Source organism: Halichoerus grypus, chromosome 11 (assembly GCF_964656455.1).
Source record: "Halichoerus grypus chromosome 11, mHalGry1.hap1.1, whole genome shotgun sequence".
Lineage (NCBI taxonomy): Eukaryota > Metazoa > Chordata > Mammalia > Carnivora > Phocidae > Halichoerus > Halichoerus grypus.
This window is the reverse complement of record NC_135722.1, coordinates 14,686,839-14,712,428: the sequence shown is the minus strand read 5'-3', so window position 1 is coordinate 14,712,428 and position 25,590 is coordinate 14,686,839. Positions and strand designations below refer to the sequence as shown.

Below are 25,590 nucleotides of genomic sequence, written 5' to 3'. Positions count from 1 at the left end.
AGGGAGGCAGGATCCAGAAAGGACACTACTTCACGCAGACCAACAGCGGCCCACTGCCCTGGCAAGGCTTTATTTGACACCACTGTTTCAATACAAACAGTCCAGAAAGAAAGTCAAGTCCCTTTGGGGGAGGGGGCAAGGGAAGAATGGTCTGTGTTGCTTGGGAGCCCAACCCCCAACCTCCCGCGGGCAGGGTGGGCCCAGACTGGTGACACAGCAGGGGGGGTTGGCACGAGGACACAGCGCAGGGCCCAGCGGCCAGGGGGCGAGGCCTGCAGCTCTGTCATGCCTCAAGCTCTCACTGAGGCATGGGGGGGTGCTGTCTAGGCCCCCCCCCAAGACCAGGATGATACAGAAGAAAAAAGTTGAGCCCCAAGAGCCTGTTTCTGTTCCCCATGTCCTCTGCTTCCTTGGCCAGCATTATGCTCACAGCATCCAGAGCGGGGCATAGGGCAGATGAGACCCACCACGGCCACCAAGCAGGGGAAGAAGGGACAGAGGGTCCTGTGCTCCACAATGGATGGTATGGAAGGACTCCGAGACACTCAGGAGAAGTATCCCTCAAGTGATCACTGTAAAAAGGGGCGGTGAGACAGGAGAAGATCACTTGGGCCTCCAGTCTGATCCCAAATGAAACCTTTAGGTACCAGCGAAGTCTCTAGCCCTCAGTAAGGCCCAGACGAAGGTGCTCCCCCCCGCCGTCCCCCGGCACACAGAAGAGGCCGCTGGAGCCGTAACTGCAGCGAGTCCGGAGCCTCCCTCCCCCTGGGGGCTGGCCCACAGCAGAACTCTTTCTAGACGTGCCCACGGGTTCCAGAGGACGGGGGCCAAACCCCAGACAACCTGGAAGGATCCTAGAGCTGGCAAAAAAGCCTTATACGTCTCACTTTCCCTCCTTGGGGAAGGGCTGGACCCAGCAGAAGCCCGCCTGAGGGAACTCCTCGCCCTCTCCCCCTGCTCCCAGTGTGGCCGGACAAGCGAGCAGCAGCGTGGGGGGCGGGATCGGAGGACAGTGTCCAGCACACGTGCCAGGGGAGTGAGGAGAGGAGAATAAAGGGCTCAGTCTACAGACAGAGGTCAAGGCTGGGACCGCCCATCCCCCTCACCCGAGATCCTCAAAGGCCACCCCACTCACACACAACACATAAAAAGTAACAATTCCTCCCCAGCTTCCACAAGGCAAGCGCCCCTGGCCTTGGAATCGTGGGGGTTCTGCTGCTGGGGCCACCATACGCTTGAGCCGTGGCGCCTGCATCAGTAGGAGCCATAGCGATCCTGGACATGGGGGAAGGAGAAACAAAGTCAGTCTCTCACCTGCAGCAGCATCCCCCACCACAGCCCTGCAGGACTAGGGTACTCCGGGGACTCGGGCTCCAATCTCACTACGCCAGAGACAGTTTTCGATTTTATTGCGACTCAGGAAAGGGGCTGTGGCCAGATCCCAAGGGGGAAGCCCTGCCTCATCTTGAAGTTGGAGAGGAAGGAGAAAGAGAGGGAAGATGACAAGGCTGGAGAAATCAGTGCAGACAGGGCATCGTCCCAGGGAGCGGCCCTGCCCCGGTGCCCAGCTCAAAGGAGAGAAGCTGCCCCTCCAGAGAAAGAAAAAGCTCTCTTCCGGGCTCAGGAGAAAGCCAGCAGCAGTGTCTGGAAGTGGTGACGGCCATCCTCCAAGGACTACTTTCTACTGCTTTACCCGCCTGCCCCAGGCCAAACAGCCCCAGGCTCACCTGCAAAGAATTCATCACACCATTGGCCAGCACGGCCATCTTCCCGGCCACAGACTTGACACCCTGCTTAAACTGGGCAATGTCAGCTGTGGGGAGCACGTTGCCCAGCGATACGCTACCTGTAAAAGCAAGGGAAAGGCGGACTCAGAGCCCTGCGGGCAGCCCTCCTCAGCCCACAGCGCCTTCCAGCCCTGCTCACAGGCCGGGCCCAGTGTGCACCTTACCCCTGCGGCCCTACCTGCTCCATGAGCTCCATCCACGTCCCCGAAGAGGTCCGAAGAGCTGATGGCGCTACTACCCGAGAGCTGCTGCAGTCGAGACCGGGCTTCATGCTGCAGTGAAGAAAGACGAAGGCCTGGGGATCTTTTCACCAAAGACTCAAAAACTCCTTACTGGCGGAGACACCCTGGTGCTAACGCCCAAAGCAGTGGCAAGGAGGAAACTCCCACTCCACCTGCGGCCTCCAGGCTCAGGATGGACAACTCTACTTACCTCAGCATCCACCTCCCGCCCAAAGAACATGTCCGATGAGATGGCTTTGGCTCCTGCAAATTTCTGGCGTGCTTCACTGGACTCGAGGCCTGAGCTCCGGCTTTCCACCTCTCTTCTGTTTGTGACCCTGAGGGGGTGGATGTGGATACCTCTAATCCTTCCCATTCCTATGAGAGCCTAGTAGTACTAGTCCCATTACTAACAGAGGCTGAAAACAGCGCCAGGGGCCTCCTAGGGCTGTGGCCCTGGCACTCATGGACCCTGTCCCCTGGACGAGGCCCCGCTCTTCTCCACACCGAAGCCCGGGCACGAGAGAGCTAACGGTGCCTCCGCCAGGCCGCGTGGACATACAGTTTAGAGGGGACTAGTCTTCTGCCCCAAACCTCCAGAGCTTCATCAAAGTCTAGGACGTCAGAACATCACTACCGCCAGTCTCCTCTGAGTGACAACTGGCCTAACACTAGGGTGACCATATATCTCTGCCTGAGTTTATGCCAACTCTCCCGGCATTTCACCCTCAAAAGCATCCCAGTGTGGATGTAAAGGTGTCCGGTCACGCCTACCTCCCGCCGACATGTGTGAACCCTGGCCTAGGTGCTTTGTAAGTGTCGCTTACATTTAATCCTTCCAGGGACCCTGTGAAGTCAATACTTACGTCCCCATTTTACAAATGATCTGCACGTCATTTATCAGTTAAATCTTGCCCAGATTAACATAAAATAAGCTTAAAAAAACAAATAACAAATAACGCGGTGACCAGAGACACATAACCCCCGGGTGGTCAGGACTGAAGCATAAAATCAGGCCCCTCCTGCCAGAGAAACAGACCCGGAACAAAAGAAGCCGCTAAGCCTTCTGTGATGATAAAGCACAGCTCAAACCCAAGTCTGATTCCCGCGCTACCTAATCTGAGAGCCACCAGCCACATGTGGCTAAACTTACTAAGATTAAATTAAAAACCCAGTTCCTCAGCTGCAGCGGCCACATGTAAAGAGCTCAGGAGGCACAGACTTAGGGGCCACCACACCCTGGACAGAGCAGGTACACAGAACGTCCCCATCACAGGAAGATCCTGCTGGACTGCGCTGCCCTAGCCCACTCCACCTTTCTGAAATAGGCCGGATGCTTGAGATGGTCACTTCTGGCTCCTTCTCCTCCATCCGGTCCATACCCCAGGCGGCATCCGTATCCCAGCGGGAACTGAAACTTTCCCCCAAGGAGAAGGGGTTGTCCTTGTACCTGGTGAGACAGTAGAGTGACTTAGAGAAGCTCGATGAGGAACATGGTGGCCAAGTCTGCACCCCAACAACAGCCCAACAACAGCCTTACTTTGGGGGTCCAGAGGCGAAAGTACCAACGTCATCAAACAAGTCGAGCTGCGAGCGGGAGGATTTTGCGCTCACGGGGGTTTCCTGCTCGATCACCTGCATCTCAGACAGCACCGAGTGAGAGACGGAGCTGTGGAGACAAGCAGAGCCACCCGAGAGCAGCGCTGAGCAGTGGTGTCGAGAGAAGACACCCCGCTGCCGGCAGGACCCTGGCTTCTCTCACTGGGACCACCCAGAGCCTTCTCCCCGGGCCTGTGCCCCGGGCTGGGCCAGACCCAGCAGGGAGTGCTCGGGGCCCCGCGGAGCTGGAGCACATCCTCAACTGTCCGCACATCAGCTCTGTCTTCTCAAAGCAGGGCTTCCCTGGCAAAGGACTGCTCGTTGGCCTCTTATTTTAATAATGCCGTGCACCAGACGGTAGTGCTCTCAGTCCTTAAAAACTCAACAGACCTGCTGCACCGTGAGCCATATCCTTTGCCAAGATGGACACGTTCACATGGAAAAGATGCAAAATGCCCCAGAACCGGGAAAAGGAGTCTAATGGTATCAAAGGAGGAATTCTAGACTTTTGATCTCTCCTAAAAACCGGAATACTGGTCAGCAATCCTGGCTACAGGGGACCCGAGAGCTCCGCAGGGGGCCTGATTTACTAAGCACGGCAGTCCTGGGCAGGAGGTATTACCAGGTCTTTTTACAGGTGAAAAAATGGACTTCAAGCAACTCAACTTGCCTAAGTCCACAGATCTCTTAATTGGCCCGACTAGATTTTGAACATAGAACTATTGATTCCAAATTCAGTATTTTTGGCCTTTATCCTCTACTTCTCTGAAAGAAGGTAAGGCTGGCTATTTCTGCTTAATCTTTTCAAACCACGTGCCGGCTGGATTTAAGTAACTCCATTTCCATCTGTGTGCTCCTTGTGTAACCCACAGCTAATCAGGGAAACACCACATTTTAATCCCAGAAAGGACTTTAGGTCTTCTCCCTTTCCCTGTTTCAGTCACAGGAATTACTGGGTTAAAGGGTCTGAACAATTTTTTCAGCTGGTTTGTTCTTTTTTGCGGTGCAATAGAATCTTTAACTTAAACCCACCCTACCCTATTTAAAACCCTATTGTAAAATAGTCAGTCTTTAGGGTTCTGCCAGCTAAAAGCTGTAGATATTTTGTAATGAGTTTAAGTGAAATTAATCCTTAAGACGCCTCCATGGAGCATGACGCAGGGAGAAAGCAAGTTCTCAGGAGTCAGTACCACCTGCCCAACTCTGCCTCTTCTCACTGGGAAACCAGACAGCAGCCCCGGGACCTGGTGCTGTCCAATATTCTGGTTTTTAAGAGAGATCAAAAGTCTAGTGTTACTGAAATCTCTAGATGCAAGCTCTTAGTGGAGACCAAACAAAACGCATGTTTGCAATCCTTGTTTTGTTTTTAAGAAAACGACAGCAACATAAGCCCAGTGGTCCGGAAACGGCAGGATACCGTCAATGCCAAAAGGCATCTGCCTAGGGGCATTTCTGGGTGTTCGCGCACCTGGCAGCAATGGCGTTTAGTGGACAAGGATTAGGGATGCTAAGAGCCTTGTCATTCTCAGGGAGGTCTTAAGCAACATCACCCTACCCTTTTAGGTATGTCGAAAAAGCACCCAGTCCTATGTTTCTTTCATTTAACAAACACAGTGAGCACAGACCTACTCTGTGACAAGCACTATACGAAGCACTTTAAGACAATTAGCAAAGTCATCTATCTTCAGCCTTGGGGGAAGACTGAGCCTGGAAACCCAAACTCCTGGGAAGAATTTGCAGTGGCTCCCAGGAGAACAATGGCATTTCCCCGCCACACCCCAGAGCTGAGCCTCACCTGCGGGACACCAAGCCCATGCCCAACCTCTCTGCCTGTTCTCGCTTCTTCCCTTCCAGATTCTGTAGCTTCTTTTCCTCCTTCTTACGGTCAATCTGGAGCTCCTGGTAGGCCAGGCGCATAGAGGCAACCCTTGAAGGAATAAACATGTCAGAGTCCAGCTCCCATCCTACCTGTCCTACCTGCCCACCCAACCCCACATGACCGGGGCCCCTGGGGCAAACACTCACATGGACTCCTCGGCCTGCTTCTTGGCATCAGCCACCTGCTGCTCACGGAGCTTCTCTGCCACCTGAGCCTGCCGCTCCATTTCACTGAAGCTCTGGCTGCTCACCTTCTGGGCCCCCAGGCCTTTCTTGGCACCCAGCTGGGAGGAGAATGATGGGATGGGGGCCTTGCCAACAACCACAATGTCTTGTGTTCCCCCCCAAGCATGGGTCCTCTAGCCACACCCCCAAAGGAAGCATTCCTTCTTAACTTTAGGGTAAAAAATAGGGAGCCCAGCAGCATGGGTAAGAGGGAGAAGAGTGGCTTTGCCGGAGCCGGCACGAGGAGGCCCGCACCATGCCAGCAGAGGCCTCAGGGCCCGCAAACACAGGTACTGCTGACCAGGGCCGGGCTGTGCCAGGCCCTCGGGGCGCACATCGCACTGACTCTTCCCAGGGGCCCCTTAAAGACAGGCATCTTGACAGCCCTTTCACAGACAGGGTTCAGAAAAGTACTTCTGCCGAAGTCAAACAGCCAGTCAGTGGCAGGGTCAAGGGGTGCATCGAGGCTGGGTCTGACACCAGCTCCTAACCACCACCACACTGCCTCTCTCGCCTACCCCTTTCTTAGCTGCTGCTGGCTTCTTCTTGCCAATGAGGGAGGTTCTCGGTTCTGTGTGAGAAAGAAGATGGGGCAGGAGTGAAGACAAAGGGAGGTCAGAGGCGGCGGCTCAGTCCGTCTCATGCAGCTTCTTGGCAAGAGCTTCCACAAAGAACAGCTTCAGGCAGAGGAAGGCAAGGCTGCCACCCACCAGTCCCAACCGATGGCATCGGCAGAGTCCAAGCCAAAGACAGACAGACAAGGTTAGGCGAGGCTCCTGACTCCCAGCAGACTGAGACAAGAACCTAGACCCGAAGCACCAGAGACTGTCACAGTCCCTGAACCAACACGAAGACTACTAGGCAAGGGGCAGGTGTTAAATACCAGCCTCAGCTCCTACAGCAGGGAGCTGCCATGCAAGGGGCTGGGCTCCCCAAGCAGCTTCTGGTTACCTCTGGCAGGAAGGGCCCCTTTAGGTGACAGACGCATGGACTCTAAAGAGAAAGACATGGCTAACAAGGGACCCACCCCAGAGCCTCCATATAACTCCCAAGCCCAGAGGCCAAAGTTATTCCCAGAGGCCTCTAGAGAGTCTCACTTTAGACCAAGCCATACCAGCCTCTGCATGGGCTCAGTTTTAGTCATTCTGCTAGCCTCCCGCCCCAGCCCCCAAGGGTCAACAGAACCACCGAGGTCAGCCAACAGACTGTTCCAATGCTGAACGAAGACTAAAGAACACTAAGGAAAGTTAAAAAAAAAAAGAAGAACTGAAAGGCCACAGGCTGAGAAAGGACAGTGTTGCCTCCAGCTGTGAGAGCTGCACCCCCATCCCATGAAATGGACCAGACAGGCCAATCTTGCCCCAGACTCCAGGGTTAGGTGTCCAGTCTCATACTGGCCTCCCCACACTTTGGCTAGACCCAGCTCCACATTTAGAGGTAGACCCCAGGCCTTGTCCACCAGCTACCAGGTTTATCAACTCGAAGGGCCTGGTTCTAAAGTCCTTGCAGCTCATGCTGCAGCCACAAACCCAATCCCAGTCCCCACTCCAGAGAGATCAGATGCTCAATCTCATGGCCTCAGTCCACACGACCAGGCAAGAGCAGACCTGAAAAGAACGCTGGAGGCGCACCCTCTCCCAGTCACCCTGTATCTGCCAGGTGGCATACTGACCCAGAGAGGCTTTGGGTGAGGTGCCAAGCAGGTCCATGTTGGGGCCGTGCTCCGGCTCTGTGGATGCAATGGTGGGAGTTAGGTGTAAGGCACAAAGCTTGCAGTGACTTCCCCGTAAGGGAAGTGACAGGATAAGAACAGGGAGGACTGGCTTTCTTCAGCTTGCTGAGGGCACCGAAAGATAAAAGGAATGCCCACCACTTCCTCCAAGAGATTGAAATGAATCCTAGCCCACTGAGAAATATAGGAACCCCCCTCCTGACACACACACACACTCCAATCCCCTTGGCCAGGTGTCCCCTTCCTAGCCCCAAGTCCTCTGCCAATACCAGGACACCTGGTTGAAATCTGGACTGAACTCACGTGCCAGGCTACTGATCTCTGTAGAAGGGGCTAGCTGCTGGGTCTCTGCTGGGTTGGGGGCTGGTTCTTTCCAGGCAGGGGGCTGAAAAAGAAGCCAGATTACAGAAGCTTGGATGAGCCACTCCTCCTGGCAAGGAGTGCCAAGAAACTACAGGTACCTTGTAGGTATGAGGCCCTCCTGCAAGCCCAGGAGAAAAGAAGACCGGAGACTAGTGAGTAAAAGTATAGCTGCTACTGACGATGGAAGAACAAAACAGGAAATTCGCAGCCACCTCCACCCTCCACTACTTACTTAAGAGTCAGAGCTCATTCCCCTAATTTCACAACCACTAACAACTATTGGGCACTTACCACCTGCCAAGCACAAGTCTAAAGGCTTTTCACATATAAATACACTTAATGATCATGACAAACCCTATGAGATAGATGTAGCTCTTTCAGAGACGCAGATTTTTACAGGTTACGTGACTTAGCCACCATCCTAGAAATGCTAAGGAGAGGAGCAGGAATTCAGACTAAGAGTCTGACTTCAGCACCCAGTGCCAGTAGACAGGAAACCTTCTGCCAGGGGTGGGTTGCTGGGGAGGAAATCCTTTCCTTGTCCCCAATCACAGTACCTTCCTTATGGGGAAAGAATCCAAGAAATGTTGTCTGGAGCTCCAGACACCTCTTGAGCTCTCAAGAAGCTTCTCCTCCTCCCTACTATCCCAGTTTATAGGGGTCCATTCCTAAGGAGGGCCACACTGCACACCTACTCATAGGAGGAAGAAACATCTGGGCCTACCCGGCAGTGAGCCGCAGACATTCTCTGGCTGAGGTCTCATCCCAAGGTGAATGGACTCCATGCCACATGATCACAGAAGGCCTTGGCCTGGTAAGTAAGCCACCTGCCAGCAACAATCATGTGAAACATTCCTTGTGGGTACTCACTTGAGTGTGTTCCGTGAAGAAATCAGAGTCCTTCTTCTCTGGGGAGTGACTGGGAGCGCTATTCATACTGTCTATCCAAAGCTAGAAGGAAGAAGACACCCTTGAAACACAGGGCTCTGAATATTCCCCACTCACCCCACTCCGCTCGCCCCGGGAACAGGCACTTACATCAGTGCCATGCCTAGCCAGGGCTGCGCTCCCCAGCTGCCGGATCTTTTCCCGGTACATCTGGGCAGCTCGGCTATTGTATTTGGTGTTGGCATCACTGGCTGTACATCCATGTTGGCGGAAGAAAGCTGTCTGGAGAGCAAGGAACAGAGGAGAGCATGCTAGAGGTGATTCCCCAGAGCCAGAGAGGTACCCCCTTGTAACAACCGGTTATTATTTATACACGAAGAATACAACCTACTGACATCAGCAGGTTTTCACAGAGGTAAAGATCCCCAGAAATGCCTGCAAATAAAAGGCCTCCCATCCTCTGAGATGACCGACTGAACCTCAGCCCTCACTCAACCCTGCCTGAAGACAGCATGCCATCCCCACGGTGCCCATCCTTCATCCAGGCTCACGAGATCTGGATGACTGTGGAGGCCCCAACTCCTTTAGCCTTTCCCGAAGAACAGCTGTCCAATTTAGTTTGAATCTGAAGTCCATTTGAGAAAAAACAATTTCCAAGTTTAGAGAATAGTGTACACTGTTACTATAGACCAGAAAATCCTCTGAAAAGAGATAATGACAGGGCCTCCTAGGAAGACATTGTAAAGTTAGTACCCAAGCAGAAGAAGAACGGGGGTGGGGAGGATGGTAAGAAGGAGCTTTACCGCATTGGCATTTCCGCCGACCTGCATACACCTCAGCTGGAACCAGTTCCAATTGGAATCCAACTCTGTGGACCTGTGTGCAAGGGCTGCATGTCACCCACCAGCAGATACCAGGAGACGCTTCCCTGGCAGACCCATACCTGTCATTTGGCCTCAGGCTGCAGTAGGCGCCCAGGAAACATTAATCAGCCACCACCCTATTTCCTCCACTCTACCTCGTCCGTGAAAGGTTTGCTCTTCAATTATCTAGTCAAAAGAGCACTAATTATTGTCCAGATCCGAAAGGAGGTCTAATTCTCAAGCACTCAAACTTGGATTTGGCTTTCCCCTTAAGGACGGTCATAGTCTCACTCCAGACATACTCGACCAACAGATCAGCAATAAGGTCAATGCAGCTAACTTTTCCTCAAAACTAATACTCGGAGTGTCAAGTTTAACCAACAGGAAAGAAGGAAATTTTAACCTATACGCGGACACAAACCGCCTATTGGCAAGGGGCCCACACAGGCGGCTCCCTCCCGGGGGCGGCCACCGGACCCCTCCCCGGCCAAGCGGTCCAATCGAGGCAGCCCCTCTCCCTTGCTGAGCCCACAGCCCCGGCCGGCCGGGTAGAAGCACAGCAGCCGCAAGAAGACCCCACCTGATGAAGCTGAGATGGACGCCCAGGGAGCGGTGCACCCCAGAACAGTCAATGCACAAGAAAACACCATACGTGATGCTGGCCCAACTCGGATTCTTGGCGCCACAGTCGAAGCAGGCCTGGGTGGAGGAGGCGATGAGCCAATGGTCAGGGGCCCCCGAGTCGAGGCCGGGCGCAGACACGCCAGGGAAACAGCCCACGTCCGCCCCTCTCCCTCCCTCAGGCCCCAGGGGAGACGGGAGAATCCCTCTCCGCCAGCGCCGGACCCCGCGCGCCTCCCGCTCGCGCACCTTGTTGGTCGGAATCCCGCGAAGCCGCTTGAAAAGAGTCTGGATTTCGGTCTTGCTTGGCTCCGCCGCCATTTTCTCTCCTTCCCAGACACCAGCGCGACCAACGGGTCCCGTCGCGGGCCAATCCGCGGCCGGGAAGGCGGGGCACCGGCGCGGCGCCAGCAGCGCCCTCGCCAGCCGGGGGTGGGGCGATTTGTCCGGATCTGGACCAATGAGCGGCCTGCGCAACCGGAGCGGAGACGGCGGCAGCCCGGGACTCTACAATGGTCGCGGGACCCAACCCGCAGCCAGGGCGGAGCAACGGCTCACCGGCGACCCAAACCTCGCGCGAGCGCCACCCGGACGCCCCGCCACCCCCGGCAGGTGGGGCGATCTCCCGGAACGTGAGGGCTGCGAGGCTGGGGGCCGGTGGCCGGGGGCCTCAGCTGGGGCCAGTTCCCGATGCATGAGTAATGATTAACAGTTCTACCAAGCACTCGCGGTCCCACCGGCCTGAACGGAAGACAAACTGGCTGGGCTCCCGTCCAGCCCAGAACTCAATACCCAGCCTCCAACTTGGCGGGCTCACACCAAGCCCAATCTTGAGTACTCCCACCCCAGATTAAGGTCCTCAAAGGAGATACTAGCCAGAGCAGATACCAAGCTGCCAAACCTTTGCCCATAACAAACTCTAGGCCCACAGACCTCCCACTCAGTGCCTCTCCCCAGATGCTCTCTGCAGCCTGGCAAGGGTGGAGTATCAGAAAAGATGCACACACGCCTGACAGTGCCTTTTTTTTTTTTTTCCAAGTTTAATACACACTAGAACAAACCACAAGAGAGTGCTGCTAGCCCAGAACTACACTCACCCCAAGACCACCCCAGGAACCCCAAAACACTAAGACCAGGAACTGGGTCCACAGCTCCTGGGGAGACCCACCCATTCCTGGAGAGGCCCAGGCACCCCTGAGCCCTTCTGTCGTCACCTGACCTCCTCATCTACCCCCTCAGCCTAGACTCAGTTGGCCCTTCCCTACCAGTCCCTTCCTAGATGCAGGCCGATCCCCTCCCTGGGTCCCAGGACTTCCTTCCTCCTCAATGGACAGAAGGGTAGCAGGGGCACCATGGTCCAGGGCCCTCAGGTCCGGCGGTCCAAGAGAAGCTGGGCTCTGATGCAAGGTGGAGAAACGCTGCAGAAGGGCTGTCACGGGAGGTCAGGCCCCCACACATTCCACGTAATTGGCAGGGTACAGACCGATGCGGCCACTCTGCAGCTGGCCCTGGCACCAGCCCTGCTCATCCTCCTCGCTCATCTTCAGCAGCTCCTCCCCTGGGGCAAAGGGGATTCGTCACTACCCATTGCCCTGGCCCAGCCCCAATCCTGCAACTGGGTCAAGGACTGAGGGGGAGGAGGTAGTAGGAGAACCCAGCCCCAAGAAGAGACATGCCTCAGGCAAAGAGAGGTCAAAGTCCGCAAGCCACCCCACCCCAGACCCTGAAGCATCAAGCAGGCCCCAGCTGGTGACTTTGAGAGGGAGGTGCGGGCTCAGAGCAGACACTCTTGACCCCCGGGGGCTGGACCCACAGCAGCCTTTCAGAATCAGACAACTGGCCCTTGGGAAGTAGGCATCAGGCTTCCCTTTTCCACACCCCTGCTCAGGTTGTAAAGGAGGGGAGGGGGTAGCAGAAGGCTGGAAAGGAACAGAAAAGGGGTCCCTGGGTACCTGCTCGGAAGCTCAGCTCATCAGCTTCCTGGCCGGCGTAGTCATAGAGCGCCCGCACCCGCACCCCAGTGGCAGCCTTCCGGGGATTCTCCTCATCTGACCACTCCTCATCTTGCCCACCGCTAGAGAGGGGAGACAGAAGGCGGCAGGCTCAGGGCACAAGGACCACCTTGAGCAAGAGAGCCTAGGACCCAGGGCCAAGGGCTCGCCCTCCGGAAGAACCCTGGGAGAGGCAGGTGGGAAAGAACTGAAAGATCCTAGTCTGACCTCTGCCACACATGCTTGTGAGCTTGGCGCGCTTCCCGCCACCCAGGGCCGACATGAGCAGTAGGTGAGCGCGAACGTGGGAACCGCCTGGCAAAGCTAAACCACCATGAACACTGGCATCATGACAACTACTAAGTAGGTCCTAAGGTTCCTGGCACCAATTGTCAACCACTTCAGGTGTGAGGGGAATGAAGAGAAGGAGACAGAGGGAAAGAGGGCAGGGCAGGGGGCAGAGCTATTTCCTTCCCACAGCCAGGTTTCCGGCTCTCACCCTGGGGACCCCGGGGACTGGGGTGGGGGTGCAGCGCCATCTCTTGTGGGCACGATGCTGGTCAGAGTAACCTCATCAGGGCTCCGGCCACCCTTCTCCTTCCTGCTAATTGTCCTCTGTGTATCCAAGGACCACTCCTGTGGGGACAGTGCTTAGGGTCAGGCTGGGCTGCTGTGGTGGCAGCCCTCATCCCAAGCCCTAGCCTCCCTCCTGAGGTCCAGGCTGAGCCCACCGCCCCTCCCAGCCCCAGCCAGCCCGGAACGCAGACCTCAAACTGCGGCCAGTTCATGGCCATGCCTGGCCCGTGGGTGCTGCGCCACCAGCGCAGATCCTCTTCATCACTGGCTGCCTCGATGCCCTGATGCAGGTCTCGGTGGAGTTCGTGGAACCTGTGGCCCAAGGCACAACCTCAACCTGGGGAGCCCTGGGCCCCAGTACCGGCCCCCCCAAACTCATTCCGCCTGGCCAGAGCCTGGGGGAGATGGAGCAGACCCAGCATTACCCCCAGGCCTCCATGCCCAGCTCGCAGGCCATACCTCTCGCTGCTGGAGAGGTCGAGGTGCTGGTGTAAGGTAAGCAACATATCCTTGAAGAAGAGGAGCCGCTGGCGCTCGGCCGCCTGGCAGCTCTCGAAGGCCTGCTCCATGTCTTCCATGTAGCGCGGGGTGTAGCGATGCAGTTCTGCCAACGTCTGCTCGTAGTGGGTTTTCATCTGGGTGGGAGAGGAGGGGCCTGGTGAGGACCAGACCTTCTTCCACTCAGGACTCCACTAGTATTTACAGAACGCCAGCGGGGGGGGGGGGGGGCGGGGGAGACCCCGGGCCAGGCACCTGCGGCAATGAGGCCGCAGCCCCAGCCCTCCAAGACCCCAGCAGCCGAACAGGGGAGGGGACATTGGGCACAACCACTTTCAGAGTCAGGTGAGTGAAGATGGGGGGGGTGAGATGAGGTCAACCTCGAGGAACGGGGAGGGAGAAATCAGGACAGGCTTCCTGGAGGAGGTAGAAACTGAGCAGCAGATAGAGCTGGAGGACAGGGCGCTCTGGTAGAGCAGGCAACGTGAGAGCTTGTGGGGGGGGAGGGGAGGAGACACAGCGGAAGGAAAGGAGCTGGATGGTCCCCTCAACTGCTAAGATGCTCCCAACGCCTGAAACTGAACCGTTTCTTTCCCTGGGTAAAGCATCAGCTTTTCTCTGGCTCCTCTTTTAAGTGATGATCTGGAGAGCGTTGAGTTCGGGGCCTGGGAGAGGCGTGCCCGGCGCCGGTACCTTCTCGGCCTCCTTGGTGCAGCGGTCCACCCGCTCCTGCAGCTTGCGCCGCTGCTCTTGGGAGACGGCGCTGTCCGCCTTTGCGTGGCTCTCCCGAGTCTGGGCTGTCTTCTCCTCCTTCCGTGCTGCATGGTAGCTCTTCTTGGAAGCCTCAACCTGGCACACACGGGGACAAATCCGGAGACCCTGCAATGCCAAGCCCCGGCCCCCTCCAGCCCCGGGGCGGATTCGGGAAGGGACCCATCCCTCCCAGGCTCACCTCCTTCAGCCTCTTGAGCCAGGGCTTCTGGGCCTTGCGGAAGCCATCCTCCGCAGCCCGGCTCTCGCGGAAGCCACCCAGCACAGGCCGGTGGAAGGCCCCCCGCTGCCAGGCGCGCACCCGCTCGCTGTCCTGCCCCTGCAGCTTCTCCCGCACCTCCAGGTGCAGCGCGCTCAGCCTCTCGGCTGCCGTGAAGAAGGCGTGCCAGGCCTTCTCCAGCGTGCCGTACTGGGGGCCTGCAGGGAAGGGCTGGGCTGGGACCCGGCCAGGGACGCCGCCAGAAACGAGCCCACCCCCCTCACCCCAGGGGCCTGCCCGCAGCGGGGGATGCAAAGGTGAACAACAAAGAGGTCAGCGGCTACTTAGGGATATACGCGATCTCACCGAATCCTTATCCACCACCATGAAAACAGAGTCACCATCAACATTTAACAGGCGAAAAACAGTAGCCCAGGAAAGTGAACTAATCACCCAAAGCATTACAGCCACAAGTTAACTGCCCAAAACATTGCAGCTGAGGTTCAAACCCAACTCTGCGGCATCAACCACTACACTCTATTGCCTCAGAGGGAAGAACAAGCTTGTCAGGATGGAAAGATCCCTAGCTCCCGAGTCAGAAGGCCTAGGTTTGAGGTTCAGCTCTTCCTAGCTGTATGACTTCAGGCAAGTCGCCTAGCCTCTCTGAATTTCTGGATTCTCCTCTAGAAAATGGGTAAAACAGGACCATCTCCACCACAGGGCTGTTAGAAACATCAAAGTAACTCACGACCATACTTTGCAAACTCTTAACAGCTAGATTATTCTTAACAACTGTTAAGAATAACCAGGAAGCTCTTCCCTCTTCAAAGGGAAGGCATACGCCGAATCCTCAAACTTCTCATAAGAGGTACAAAAAAGAAGCTGCCTCGCCTGATCTCCCCACCCTCAGCGGCCTCTGCTCCCAGCAAGGCCCGAGCGCTGGCTCACCCTTTTCCACGGTGCCCCTCCACTTGCGGGCCCAATCAGCCAGCTGCTGGGCGTAGGCCTTCTCAATGCGGGCTCGTTCCTGGAAGCAGCTGACCAGGTCCCCGCAGAGCCGATGCCCGTCCTCCACCCGCTGCACGGTCCGCCTATAGTTGCCAGCCTGGGGCAGACAGGAGAAAGGCGGTGTCACTGGGAGAAGCCCCCTCCAGGGCTGGGGCTGACAGCTCAGCTCCTCCGGTGGACATGTGGCTGGGCCCGGGGGAGGCGGGGTGCATTTCAGTGCCACCACCAAACCTAGGACCCAGCTGCTCACCTCCCAGAAACTGCCCTCCAGGGCCTCCCCTCCAGCGTCTTCCTCCGGAGCCATGGTGTCCCCGCAGCACGGAATGGTGGCGGATGGGGGCTGTGGAGGGCAGAGGGGTAAGCAGGGAAGCCAGATATACACTGTTGGGGAGAGGAAAAGATCCTCTCCTATCCCTGGACTTTGTCCCCACGGCTATCCCTACCATCCAAGGAACTGTCAGAGCTAGGAGGTGGGGGTCTGGAAGGTCCCAGGAGGGGCTGGGATAGGAGAAAGGATGGCCATTGGGCCCTGAGTCTGCCCACCCCCTCCCCCACCCAGCCTCATTCCACCTACCTGGGTCCTAGAGATCACTTCAGGGACCTGGATGTCCAACTCTCAAAGCTGCCACTGTGATTCTGCCTTGAAGCTAAGAAAAGCAAGGCAGGGGGTGAGGGCAGGGACCTAGAGCGTCCAGGGCGGTGCCCGGCTCCCCCGATATAGCAACTGCTGTCAGAAGCGCCAGATTCCAGCCAGGAGAATGCCAGGCAGGTCACACGATCCAACTGGGGATTAGGTGGCAGGCGGGGGTGGGTGGTGGGCATAGGGCCCCGCTGCCCCCCTTCCCCACTACAGATGAGAGCGGAGGATACCTGCCCACGCCAGGCCCTGTTACCTTCCCCTGAACAACAAGACGACCCTTTACCAGACCAGGCCAAGTCGGAGGGTGCCCGACCACACTCCAGTGACTCCCTTTGCCCGCAAGAGCAGACTGGGAGCCAGGAAGCCTGAGTCTGATCTTGGCCAAGAAGCTTGAACAAGTGCATTTTACTGCCCTGGTGAGGTAGAAATTCTGCCTCCTGGTCTTCCGTGCCAGGGCTGGTCTCAGACTCAAACCAGGCAATGAGCAAGAAATGTGAGGGGCCTGACAGTCACAAGGGACATTCATCCTCTTCCACAGCATCCACTGAGGTCCCACAAGCCTCCCTGGGTAATGAATAACTCAGCCCCGCCCTCAAAAAACCCAGAGTCTGGGGCAGCATGGGGATGCCGACAGGCCATCAGCCATTCTAAGAGTGTGCACCAGAACCATAGAGGAGGGCAAGGTGGATTCCAACCCCAGAGCCACGACCCCAGAGGCTAGAGGACACAGTGGCACGCGGCCACTCCCCTCCTGCCTCTTGGCAGCGGCTCAGCTGTCCCCAGCACTGACTTAAGCCCCTAGAAGGAAACCGCTTCCTCCTCTGAGCAAGCCCAAGGGACACCGCCAGGCCCAGGGGGACAGAGTAGGTGCCCACTTCCCCCAAAGCAGGGCTCTATCACACTGCTCCCCTCCAAACTGACAAGCCACTATCCATCCTTCAAAACTCCAGTCTCCCGGACCCCATTGCTCTACCCCCATTCACGCAGCCCCTTGTGAGCCCTCCGTCAGGCTATATATTATATATTCCATCGGATCGTCACTGACAGGAGAGGATCTGTCCCCAGTCATTGCCAGAGGGGGTCCAATTTGCGGGTTTCTTTGGGCACTGGAGCTGGTAGCTGAATGAAGAAACGGGAAAAGGACCAGGAAACCTGCTGGCTACAGCAGCTGTGAGAAAGCTTGGCCTAGGTGGGATCGAGCCCTAAGCTAACGGGAGAGAGAGCTGAGGCGTGCAGCCGTGCGGCCTGGGTACAGAGCAGGAGAGGGACAGAGTGGCTGGCCCACCGGGGTCCTCAGCACTTCCCCTTGCTTCTTCTTGAGCCTGCCCCATTTACCCAGAAAGGACTTGCCAACCAGATGGAGAGAAACAGAGCCGCAGCTGTAAATCACAGGGCCTTCGGAGCAGTCCCAGTCAGGCATCCAGGGGCCTGGGCCCCCTGCCTGCTCCAGCCTCCAGGCTCCCGGGAGACCTGCCCCCCACCCGTTCCCTCTCTCTGGCCCCAGAACAGAGCAAGCTGTGTGTGCAGGGCTGGCACTGCTCCCTCCCGCCTCCCAGAGCAAACACAAGCCCGAGTCCCAGGCACAGCCAGGCCCCACAGCCCTGGCTGCATCTAGCTATGGGGGTGGGCCCTGCATGCCATGAGGGGCACCCCGAGCCTCCTGACTTCAGCAGAGACCCAGACTGGTCCCCAGAACACACTCGGCCACAGGCAAGAGCTCTGAAGGCAGATAATGAATGCTTCCCAGCCCAGGTAGCCACGACCTACTGGGCCGGCAGAAGTCTGCGAGGGCGCTTGGCACGGTCTCCTCAGAGCCGCCGGGGCCAAGGTAGGAAGTGCTGAGACTCGGGGAAGAACCCACTCTCCCTACCTAAGGCAGGTAGGTACCCCCCACCCCCACCCCCGCGCAGACCAGCCCCCACCTTCCCAGAAGCTGGGGGCAGGCCCCTGGGAGGGAGCACGGCCGTCCTGCCCCGCCCGTCCTCCTGAGTCACAGGCTGCGCCCAGGGGCTCCTCAGCGCCTCCCGGGCGGCCCGCAGCCCTAGGATGTGGAGGCACAGTGGTGGGCGGCCCACTGGTCCAGAGAGGGGTGCCTAGGCTAGAGTGGCTGGAACCAGCAGCCAGAGCCGCCCCGGAGGGTGGGGGAAGGGGTGGCGCAGGGAAAGGGGAGGAGGCAGGGCCAGGGAGGGGCATAACAAAGGGGCACTTTTGGAAACCCGACCTGCCGCCCGAGGTGCCTGCTCCCTGATGACGCACTCCAAACCCGGAGCCTCTACACCAACCCTCGGAGCCCAGTGGCTGCCCGTGTCTGGCCTCAGCCCTTATGGACGGCGCCCTTCGACCGGCCCGCCTGCCGGCCCGGAGCTGCACCACTCGGAGCCGGTGGAGCCCACGCGGAGCGGCCGGGCCGGGCCCAGCCATGGAGGCTCTAGGACTTCTTTGCCAAACTTGTTGAACTTGGTCTCGGCGGGGGTGGGGCCAGCAGATCACCGCTGAGGGGAGGGGGCGCACCCTGCCTGGGCCAGCCCGGCCGTGGACTCCAGAAGGTGACCCGGGGCAGCGGCCCAGGAATTAGGGCTCTTTGCAAAGAGCGAGGGGTCCCCGGGGCGTTTGGGGGCCTTTGAGGAGCCCTAGGACATGGTGTGGCCCTCCAGCCGCGATGCCCCCCTCTCCTCCGCCGGCCTGGGAAATCGCGGGGTGCGCCGCGCCGCAGATGAGACACCCCCTCGGCTCGGCGGCGCTCTTCCCGTCCTCGCGCAGACTGGGGGCTCCCAGGGCGGGAGTCGGTCCCATTGCAAACTTCAGGAGCCGGAGGAGAGGGCGGGATCGATTCGCCGCTCCCGCCGCCGCCTCCCCGCAGTTCCCGCCGGGGCAGCACTCACCGAGTCCTTCCTGGGCGTCTCGGCGGGTGGGGTCCGGCCACGCTCCGGCCGGAGTCCTGCCGCTCCCGGGCCGGGGCCACCGCCTCCCGGAGCGCGCCCGGCCCTCCCCCGGGAAGCCCGGCCCCCGGCCCCGCCCTCTCCTCGAGGCCGCGGCCCCAACCCCACCCGCCAGAGGCCGGGGCGCAGGGGCTGCAGGCATCGCGGCGACCTGCGGCTCCCGGAGCGCGGGCCGTGGGCTATCGGCTCCAACGGGAGAAGCGCCAGGGCCCGCTCCGCAGGGTGGCGCCGCGCGGCTCAAGGGAGTCGGATTTCGGCTTTGCCCCTCCCGGCCTTTGCAGAGCCTGGGAGACCCGTGGAAGCGGGAAGGGGTTGGGCCTGCCCGGGTACCCCTTGGAGGGAGGGCTGGGGGCTACACTGCCTTAACATTTCTTTGCTGAGCACGCCTTTCTTATAAGTTAGTTCCGGCGAGGCTCACAACCACCCCCTTTGAAGCATTAGGATTCCCATTGTACAGATGCGGAAACTGAGGCCGGGAGACCTTCAGCAGCTTGCAAAAGATCCGTAGTCGGGCAAGACCCGGATTCCAAAGCCGTGCCCTTTCCATGCACAGCCCTGCCTGCCAATCTGAGGACTGCGTCGGACACGCGGTGGGTGTGGGGCAAAAAGGCATGAGCTCCTCCCCCTCCGTGTTCTTAGTCCCAGATTCTGTACCACGGTTCATTCTTAAATCCCTTTGCCCCTCCACCCCCACCCCTTGTCAGTCACCAGCTTTGGTAGATTTTTTCCAGATCGCCACGCTGCCACCCCACCCTTAATAAGTCCCTTCTCCCTCACCCTCTTTGCCCCCACCCTGGGATTTTTCGCAGCCTGCCTGTCTGTTATTTATATCCACTGGAGCGGTCCAAGAATGTTCCGAGGCTGACCTAATCGCCACCTGCTTGGCCTCTCCGTCCCTCCCGATCCCTCCTGGGCCGGGGGACCCGACGACCGAGCCCTCCGCCTGGCAGGAGAGGGGGGGGCGGGTTAGCAGGGTCCAACGCCCCGGGCGCTCAGAGGGTCCTGATGGCGCAAATTCGCTGGGGATTGAAGAGCCCCAGTGGGCTCAGAGGAGTGCGCCCCCAGGGGGACGGCGTTGCGCTCTGGGAAGCCAAAGGCCAAGCCGTTCTCTCTCCAGCACGTACCCTTCTGCCCCACTCCCCGCCCCACCACCACTCCCTGAGGAGTGTGAGTGCGTGTGCGCGGATTTTTAAATTGCAGCTTTAAAAATAGCAAAAGTATTTTTCTGAATCCGAGAGGAACCGCTGATGCGTTCTTTATGCAGATAAATTCGCTCATAAAATGGAAAAGGGTCTTGAAGAGAATGAATGAGGGTAATTTCAGGTGGTAGTATTAGCTGCTGAGGACTGAGCTGCTCCACAGTCCTAGTGGGAGGGTGAAACTGTGGGCATCCAGGACGCAGCGCGTTTGGCAAATCCAACCTGAGCAGTGGATCCTGGCCTTGGCGCTCACTGGGTGTGTACCCAGCAGGATGTGGCTTCTGAAACCAGTTTCAACACCCAGTCTCTGTTGGGGCATGAAAAAGTCACTTTTTTTTTTTTCCATATTTCTGTTTCTACCTCTATGAAACATGACAGGTGACCCGGCTGACCTCCCAAATGGACCGTGTGCCCCAGCTAATTACTGATTGTGAAAGCTGTAAATGAGAGGAGCTGGGCTAATCTATAATGACAGCTATACTGTCCTGTATTATTTTAAATCAGTTAACATCCCACCTAGTGCCTGGGGGCCTTTAGGCACCTAGACAGAAAGTGTGAAAACACAAGAATGAAATTAATTGCAGGAACCACCTATTAAAACCCCATTAAAAATAAAGGCTGCAAGCCAGACTGGCATCTGGGAAAGCCAGGCCAGAGAGAGATTCAGAAAAGAGGGCTGTTCCTCAGATCACAAGGAGAAGGGGATATGGACTGGAAAGCATCTGGCTTCTCTTAGATTCCAATCAGGAGGCAGAAAGCAAAAATATTGCAGCTGATTTTAATTGCCCCTAAGGTACTGTAGGGAGAAGAAATAAACTAAAACCCAGAGCATACGGAGCTGCTTCAAAGGTGAAAGGAGACAGAGCTGCCTTTGGAACACCAACCCCCTGCTGTCCCCAGGGGCTCAGATTTCTATGCTCTGCGGCCAGAGAGCCCCTGAATACTCATGCAGCTCTATCCTCGAAATACTGAACTTAAACGGAGTTCCAAATGAGATGCCCGGGGTCAGAGGCTGGATAGACAGAAACCGAGAGAGGCAGCCTGGCTCAGGGCACCAGGTGACAGATTGGTCCAACGCCTAAGTTCACAACACTCACAGACTCTCTCACCTTGAGTTTCTGGAATGTCCTAACCACTGTACCTTTATTTGTTTATTTATTCATTCAGTCATCCAGTGGAGAAATCATTTGAATTTTTGTTCTATGTTAAGCCCTCTTCTAGGTATTGAGAATACAAGATAAATAAGGCATAGTCTTAGGTGTACGCTAATGATACGGTGTGGGTAGGAAGTACTTTGGAAAAACAGAACCAGAAGAGACCACCTTTCACCAGGTGATGACACTTGATTGGGCTTGATGAGCAGGAATGAGTCCTGTGAAGGGGCACCGTAGGCGGGAGCACCAGGGTGTGCCAAGCCCCAGAGGTGTTAGCATATGACTTGGTGATCCAGCAATTTCGCTTTTTGGAATCTACCCTAGACAAACATGTGTAGAAGTGCAGAAAAAGGTACAAGGATGTTTGCATGTAGTATTTGTTTGCAGTAAGGGAAAACTGGAAGCAAATGTCCATCAAGAGGCTGATGGCTGGCTGGTCACCAAAGTGCATAGGTTAGGGTTAGGGTTAGGGTGCTGAGAGGCCCCGGCCCAGGGACTCCCTCCGGGGACAGGGTGGTGGGGCCCAAGCCCTGCCCCTCAGAGTGGCCCACCGGCCACGTCAGCCACTTAAAAAATCCTGTATATACACCAGAGATTTGGAAATAACGATAAACACCAAAGTGCTGGAGAGAAAAAAAAAATAGTTGAATTTTTGAACCTAGAATTCATTCATGCCATGGCTAAACTCTGCAGCACCTGAAGCACAAGGTAGATGGAGATGTTTTTTGTTCTTTGTTTTTTTAGATTTATTTATTTATTAGAGAGAGAGCGCGCAGGGGGAGGGGCAGAGGCTGAGCACAAAGCCCAACTCCGGGCTCCATCTCACAACCATGAGATCCTGACCTGAGCCAAAACCAAGAGTGGGATGCCTACCAACGGCGCCACCTGGGCGCCCCAAGATGTGTTCTTATATGAAGAGCTCCAAGACCCTGTTGGATGAAAAAAAAAAACCAAAACGCAGAGCACACAAAAAATTCGGAGAATATATACCAAACTGATTTTGGTGGCTATCTCTAGGGATAGGTCTAGAATTGGTAAAAGAGATTCTTGTAGGGGCGCCTGGGTGGCTCAGTCGTTAAGCATGTGCCTTCGGCTCAGGTCATGATCCCAGGGTCCTGGGATCGAGCCCCACATCGGGCTCCCTGCTCAGCGGGAAGCCTGCTTCTCCCTCTCCCACTCCCCCAGCTTGTGTTCCCTCTCTCGCTGTGTCTCTCTCTGTCAAATAAATAAAATCTTTAAAAAATAAAAATAAAAAAAATAAAAATAAAAAGAGATTCTTGTAGTGTTAGGAAATTAGCAATGAGCATGTACTTGTATGTAAATTGTATAATAAAGAGTTTTTAGGAAATCCTGAGTGGATCTTCTTGTCTAACACAGTGCTGTCCGAATGGAATTTTCTGCAATGATGGGAACGCTGTAGAGCTGCACTGACCCATACGCAACCGCTAGCCACCTGTGGCTATTTCGCACTTGCAGTTAGGAGCTGAATTTTTAATTTTAATAAAATTTAATAAAATTTAATTTTAATTAAAAATTTAACAGCCGCAGGTGGCTGGCGGCAACTGTATGGGACAGTTCCGATCTAGAATACCTAGAATATTGAGTTCAGGATGGGGTGGAGGCAGATGGAAGATGAAGCTGGAAAATGAGTTGAGATTGAACAGTGAAGATCTGCAAGGTGGGCTGAGGAGTTCGGACTTTATCCTACAGGCAGTGGGAAGTGTGCGTGGAGGGGCTAGAGGAGATTTAGCCAAAGAAGTCTGGCAGGCAGCCCTGAGAAGGGCGGAGGAGAGCAGAGGGCGGCAAGCAGGCTGCTGTGTTACTCTTCGTGGCCTCTGGACATTGCCCCAGCATTCCTGACAGGCAGCTGAGTAAAGTATTTTGGTTCAACAGCTCTGTTTTTAAGATCGCAGGCAACCCCAGGTAGAAAAAAATGGTCAGAGTTATGGAGAGGAGCGAACCTCAGTGGGGGAAGCTGTTCTGGGCAGGAAGAACAGCAGATGGACGGCATTAGAGTAAAAATGCATAGCCGGCTTCTGTGGGGCCCGTAGAGAAAGCTTCTCCAGGGTCAGGAATTTGCCCGGGGCAGATTCTTTGGAAGGTGCCCTGAGCTGCCAGGGCCCAGCCCAGGTATCAGGTCAGTAGGCGGAGGGTTCTGTTCGGGAAGCATGCCTGCTCTGGTTCATTCGGGGCCCTTCTCTGAAGTCCCCTGGGGGCCTCCTGATTGGCCAAAAAGGAATTCTAGTGGAGGATCCATTTATTTCGCTGACTTTCAAGGAACACCCACGATGCCAGACACCAGGCTGGGTGCTTGGTCCACAGTGTTAACAAAGCAGACATGCAGCTTGGCTTTGTGGGGTTTTCCAGGAAAACCAAATAAAGGCCTGCATACGTATTTACAAATGGTGATAAGTGTTCTAAAGGAAAAAAACACATTTAGGATATAGTGGTATGAGGGGAGCATAATTTCAATGAGGGGAGGGTCGGAGAAGAACTCTTTCAGGAAGTCTCAGCTTCTCTGCCCCAAGACAGCCCAACAGACCCCAAAGACAAATGGAAGTTGGCTGGGTAAAGAGGGAACCTGGGAGAGAGCATGCTACAGGAAAGGACTAACATGTGCAAAAACCAGAAATGGGAACTTGACCTCCTGGGAAAGAAGGTAGAGTAGGTAGGGCGTGGTGAAGGAGAGAGCGAGAGAGGTCGAGGGTGAGGTAAGAGAGGCGGGCAGCATCCAAACACTGCAGGCTTTGTCTTATTCTGAGCGCAGAATTTAAGCAGAGGAGTGACGGGGTGTCTTTCTGGATGTTGTGTGAGGGACAGATCAGAACAGGGCACCAGCAAAGAGTAGGCTGGATGGCCCAGGAGCAAAGAATGGTTTCACATTTACTTATTCATTTATTTTTTAAAGATTTTGTTTATTTTCTTGATAGAGAGTAAAATCGAGAGAGATCACAGAGGGAGAAGGAGAGGGAGAAGCAGGCTCCCCGCTGAGCAGGGAGCCCGATGCGTGGCTCCATCCCAGGACCCCGGGATCATGACCTGAGCCGAAGGCAGCCGCTTAACGGACTGAGCCACCCAGGCGCCCCGGTTTTCACATTTTTAAATGGTTGAAAGGAATCAAAAGAAGATTTGGTGGGGCGCCTGGGTGGCTCAGTCAGTTAAGCGGCTGCCTTTGGCTCAGGTCATGATCCCAGGGTCCTGGGATGGAGCCACGCATCGGGCTCCCTGCTCAGCGGGGAGCCTGCTTCTCCCTCTCCCTCTGCCTGCCTCTCTGCCTACTTGTTCTCTCTCTCTATCTCTCTGTCAAATAAATAAATAAAATCTTTAAAAAAAAAGAAGAAGAAGATTTGGTGATATGTGAAGGTTTTAAGGACAAATTCCAGTGTCCATAAAGTTTTATTAGAACAGAGTCACGCTCACTTGTTTACATATTGTCTATGGCTGCTTCCACATTGCAATGGAAGAGTGGAGCGGTTGCAATGGGGATCGCAGGGTCAGAAAAGCCTAAAATGTTTGCTATCAAGCCCTTCACACAAAAACCACGTGGCCCCTGTATTAGAGGGAGACAAAAAGAGGGAGACTATTTAGGAGGTTGCTTCGGTCATCTAGGTACCAGGGATAGGGGCTGGTTCTAGGTGCAGCTGCTCAGTACAGGGACTGAAGAAGTATCCGGGGGAAGGAATCCATAGAACTTTCTGATGGGTTAAATGTGGATGGTAAGGGAGAGGTACATTTCCAAAATGAATCCCAACCTGTGATCTTGGATTGGGTTCTGGACCAGAGAAGGACATGACTGGGGCACTTGGCAAAATTTGAATAAAGTTTGTAGATTGGATAATAGTGTCATTAGTACTAATTTTCTCATCTTTTTTTTTTAAGTAAGCTCTATGCCCAACATGGGGCTTGAACTCACGACCCCTGAGATCAAGTGTAGCGTGCTCCAACGACTGAGCCAGCCAGAAAATCCGTAATTCTCTCCTCTTGATCACTGTATTGTACTTCTATCTGATGTAACATTTAGGAAATTAAGGACGAGTATATGGAAATTCTTTGTAACCTTTTCGCAACTCTTTCCAGGTCTGCAATTCTGTCCAAAGGTTGGACATTGCAGCCTCTGTCTTCACATCGTCTTCTCTGTGTGTCTGTCTCTCTGCCTGTGTCTCATTCCCCCTCTGCCTCACTGTTTTTATTTTTTTACTCTTTTTTTTTTTTTGAAATATAGTTGACACACAATGTTACATTAGTTTCAGGTGTACAACACAGCGATTCTACAACTCAACACCTTATGCAATGGTTTGTGGTTGTTGTTGTTGTCTTTAATTGAATTATGATTGACACACAATGTTCTGTCATCTCCGCCTCGCTCTTACAAAGATACTTACCCCTGGATTTAAGACCTACTCGGATCATCCAGGATGATCTCATCGTAAGACCCTTA

General features: G+C 55.7%; 2 protein-coding genes across 5 annotated transcripts; both read right to left on the bottom strand.

Moving 5' to 3' along the window:
• Window positions 1–41: 41 nt before the first annotated feature.
• ARFGAP2 (ARF GTPase activating protein 2) lies at window positions 42–10,583 on the bottom strand. 2 transcript variants are annotated; one of them, XM_036105073.2, is made up of 17 exons: window positions 10,427–10,583; window positions 10,137–10,255; window positions 9,497–9,569; window positions 8,844–8,975; window positions 8,676–8,756; window positions 7,746–7,827; window positions 7,383–7,439; window positions 6,662–6,703; window positions 6,229–6,281; window positions 5,633–5,769; window positions 5,403–5,534; window positions 3,549–3,677; window positions 3,324–3,458; window positions 2,220–2,346; window positions 1,966–2,059; window positions 1,728–1,846; window positions 42–1,275 (listed from the first exon to the last, which is right to left on the bottom strand). In XM_036105073.2, exons 1-17 carry the CDS (start codon window positions 10,496–10,498, stop codon window positions 1,255–1,257), a joined length of 1,605 nt encoding a protein of 534 aa, XP_035960966.1. In that variant the 5' UTR covers window positions 10,499–10,583; the 3' UTR covers window positions 42–1,254. The 2 variants fall into 2 exon arrangements, with proteins under 2 accessions (XP_035960966.1, XP_035960967.1); XM_036105074.2 differs by lacking the exon at window positions 6,662–6,703.
• Window positions 10,584–11,187: 604 nt separating this feature from the next.
• On the bottom strand, window positions 11,188–18,875 carry PACSIN3 (protein kinase C and casein kinase substrate in neurons 3). Of its 3 annotated transcripts, none has more exons than XM_036105102.2 (11): window positions 18,743–18,875; window positions 15,795–15,867; window positions 15,471–15,560; window positions 15,161–15,317; window positions 14,195–14,430; window positions 13,936–14,091; window positions 13,204–13,379; window positions 12,936–13,056; window positions 12,668–12,804; window positions 12,130–12,251; window positions 11,188–11,735 (listed from the first exon to the last, which is right to left on the bottom strand). In XM_036105102.2, the coding sequence occupies exons 3-11, from the start codon at window positions 15,522–15,524 to the stop codon at window positions 11,620–11,622; spliced, it is 1,275 nt and encodes a 424-aa protein (XP_035960995.1). In that variant the 5' UTR covers window positions 15,525–15,560; window positions 15,795–15,867; window positions 18,743–18,875; the 3' UTR covers window positions 11,188–11,619. The 3 variants fall into 3 exon arrangements, with proteins under 3 accessions (XP_035960995.1, XP_035960998.1, XP_035960996.1); XM_036105105.2 differs by lacking the exon at window positions 18,743–18,875 and adding an exon at window positions 18,082–18,217; XM_036105103.2 differs by lacking the exon at window positions 18,743–18,875 and adding an exon at window positions 17,783–17,944.
• Between the last annotated feature and the right edge of the window lie 6,715 nt (window positions 18,876–25,590).

Excerpts from the sequence above, each read along its gene's own strand:
- ARFGAP2 (XM_036105073.2), bottom strand. The coding sequence starts at position 10,498 with ATGGCGGCGGAGCCAAGCAAGACCGAAATCCAGACTCTTTTCAAGCGG. Across the intron at positions 8,976-9,496 it reads TCGGCGGAAATGCCAATGCG|ACAGCTTTCTTCCGCCAACA; the intron begins GTAAAGCTCCTT and ends CTTGCTCTCCAG. Across the intron at positions 5,535-5,632 it reads AAGCAGGCCGAGGAGTCCAT|GGTTGCCTCTATGCGCCTGG; the intron begins GTGAGTGTTTGC and ends TATTCCTTCAAG.
- PACSIN3 (XM_036105102.2), bottom strand. The coding sequence starts at position 15,524 with ATGGCTCCGGAGGAAGACGCTGGAGGGGAGGCCCTGGAGGGCAGTTTC. Across the intron at positions 14,092-14,194 it reads GGCTCAAGAGGCTGAAGGAG|GTTGAGGCTTCCAAGAAGAG; the intron begins GTGAGCCTGGGA and ends CGTGTGTGCCAG. Across the intron at positions 12,805-12,935 it reads TGAACTGGCCGCAGTTTGAG|GAGTGGTCCTTGGATACACA; the intron begins GTCTGCGTTCCG and ends CTGTCCCCACAG.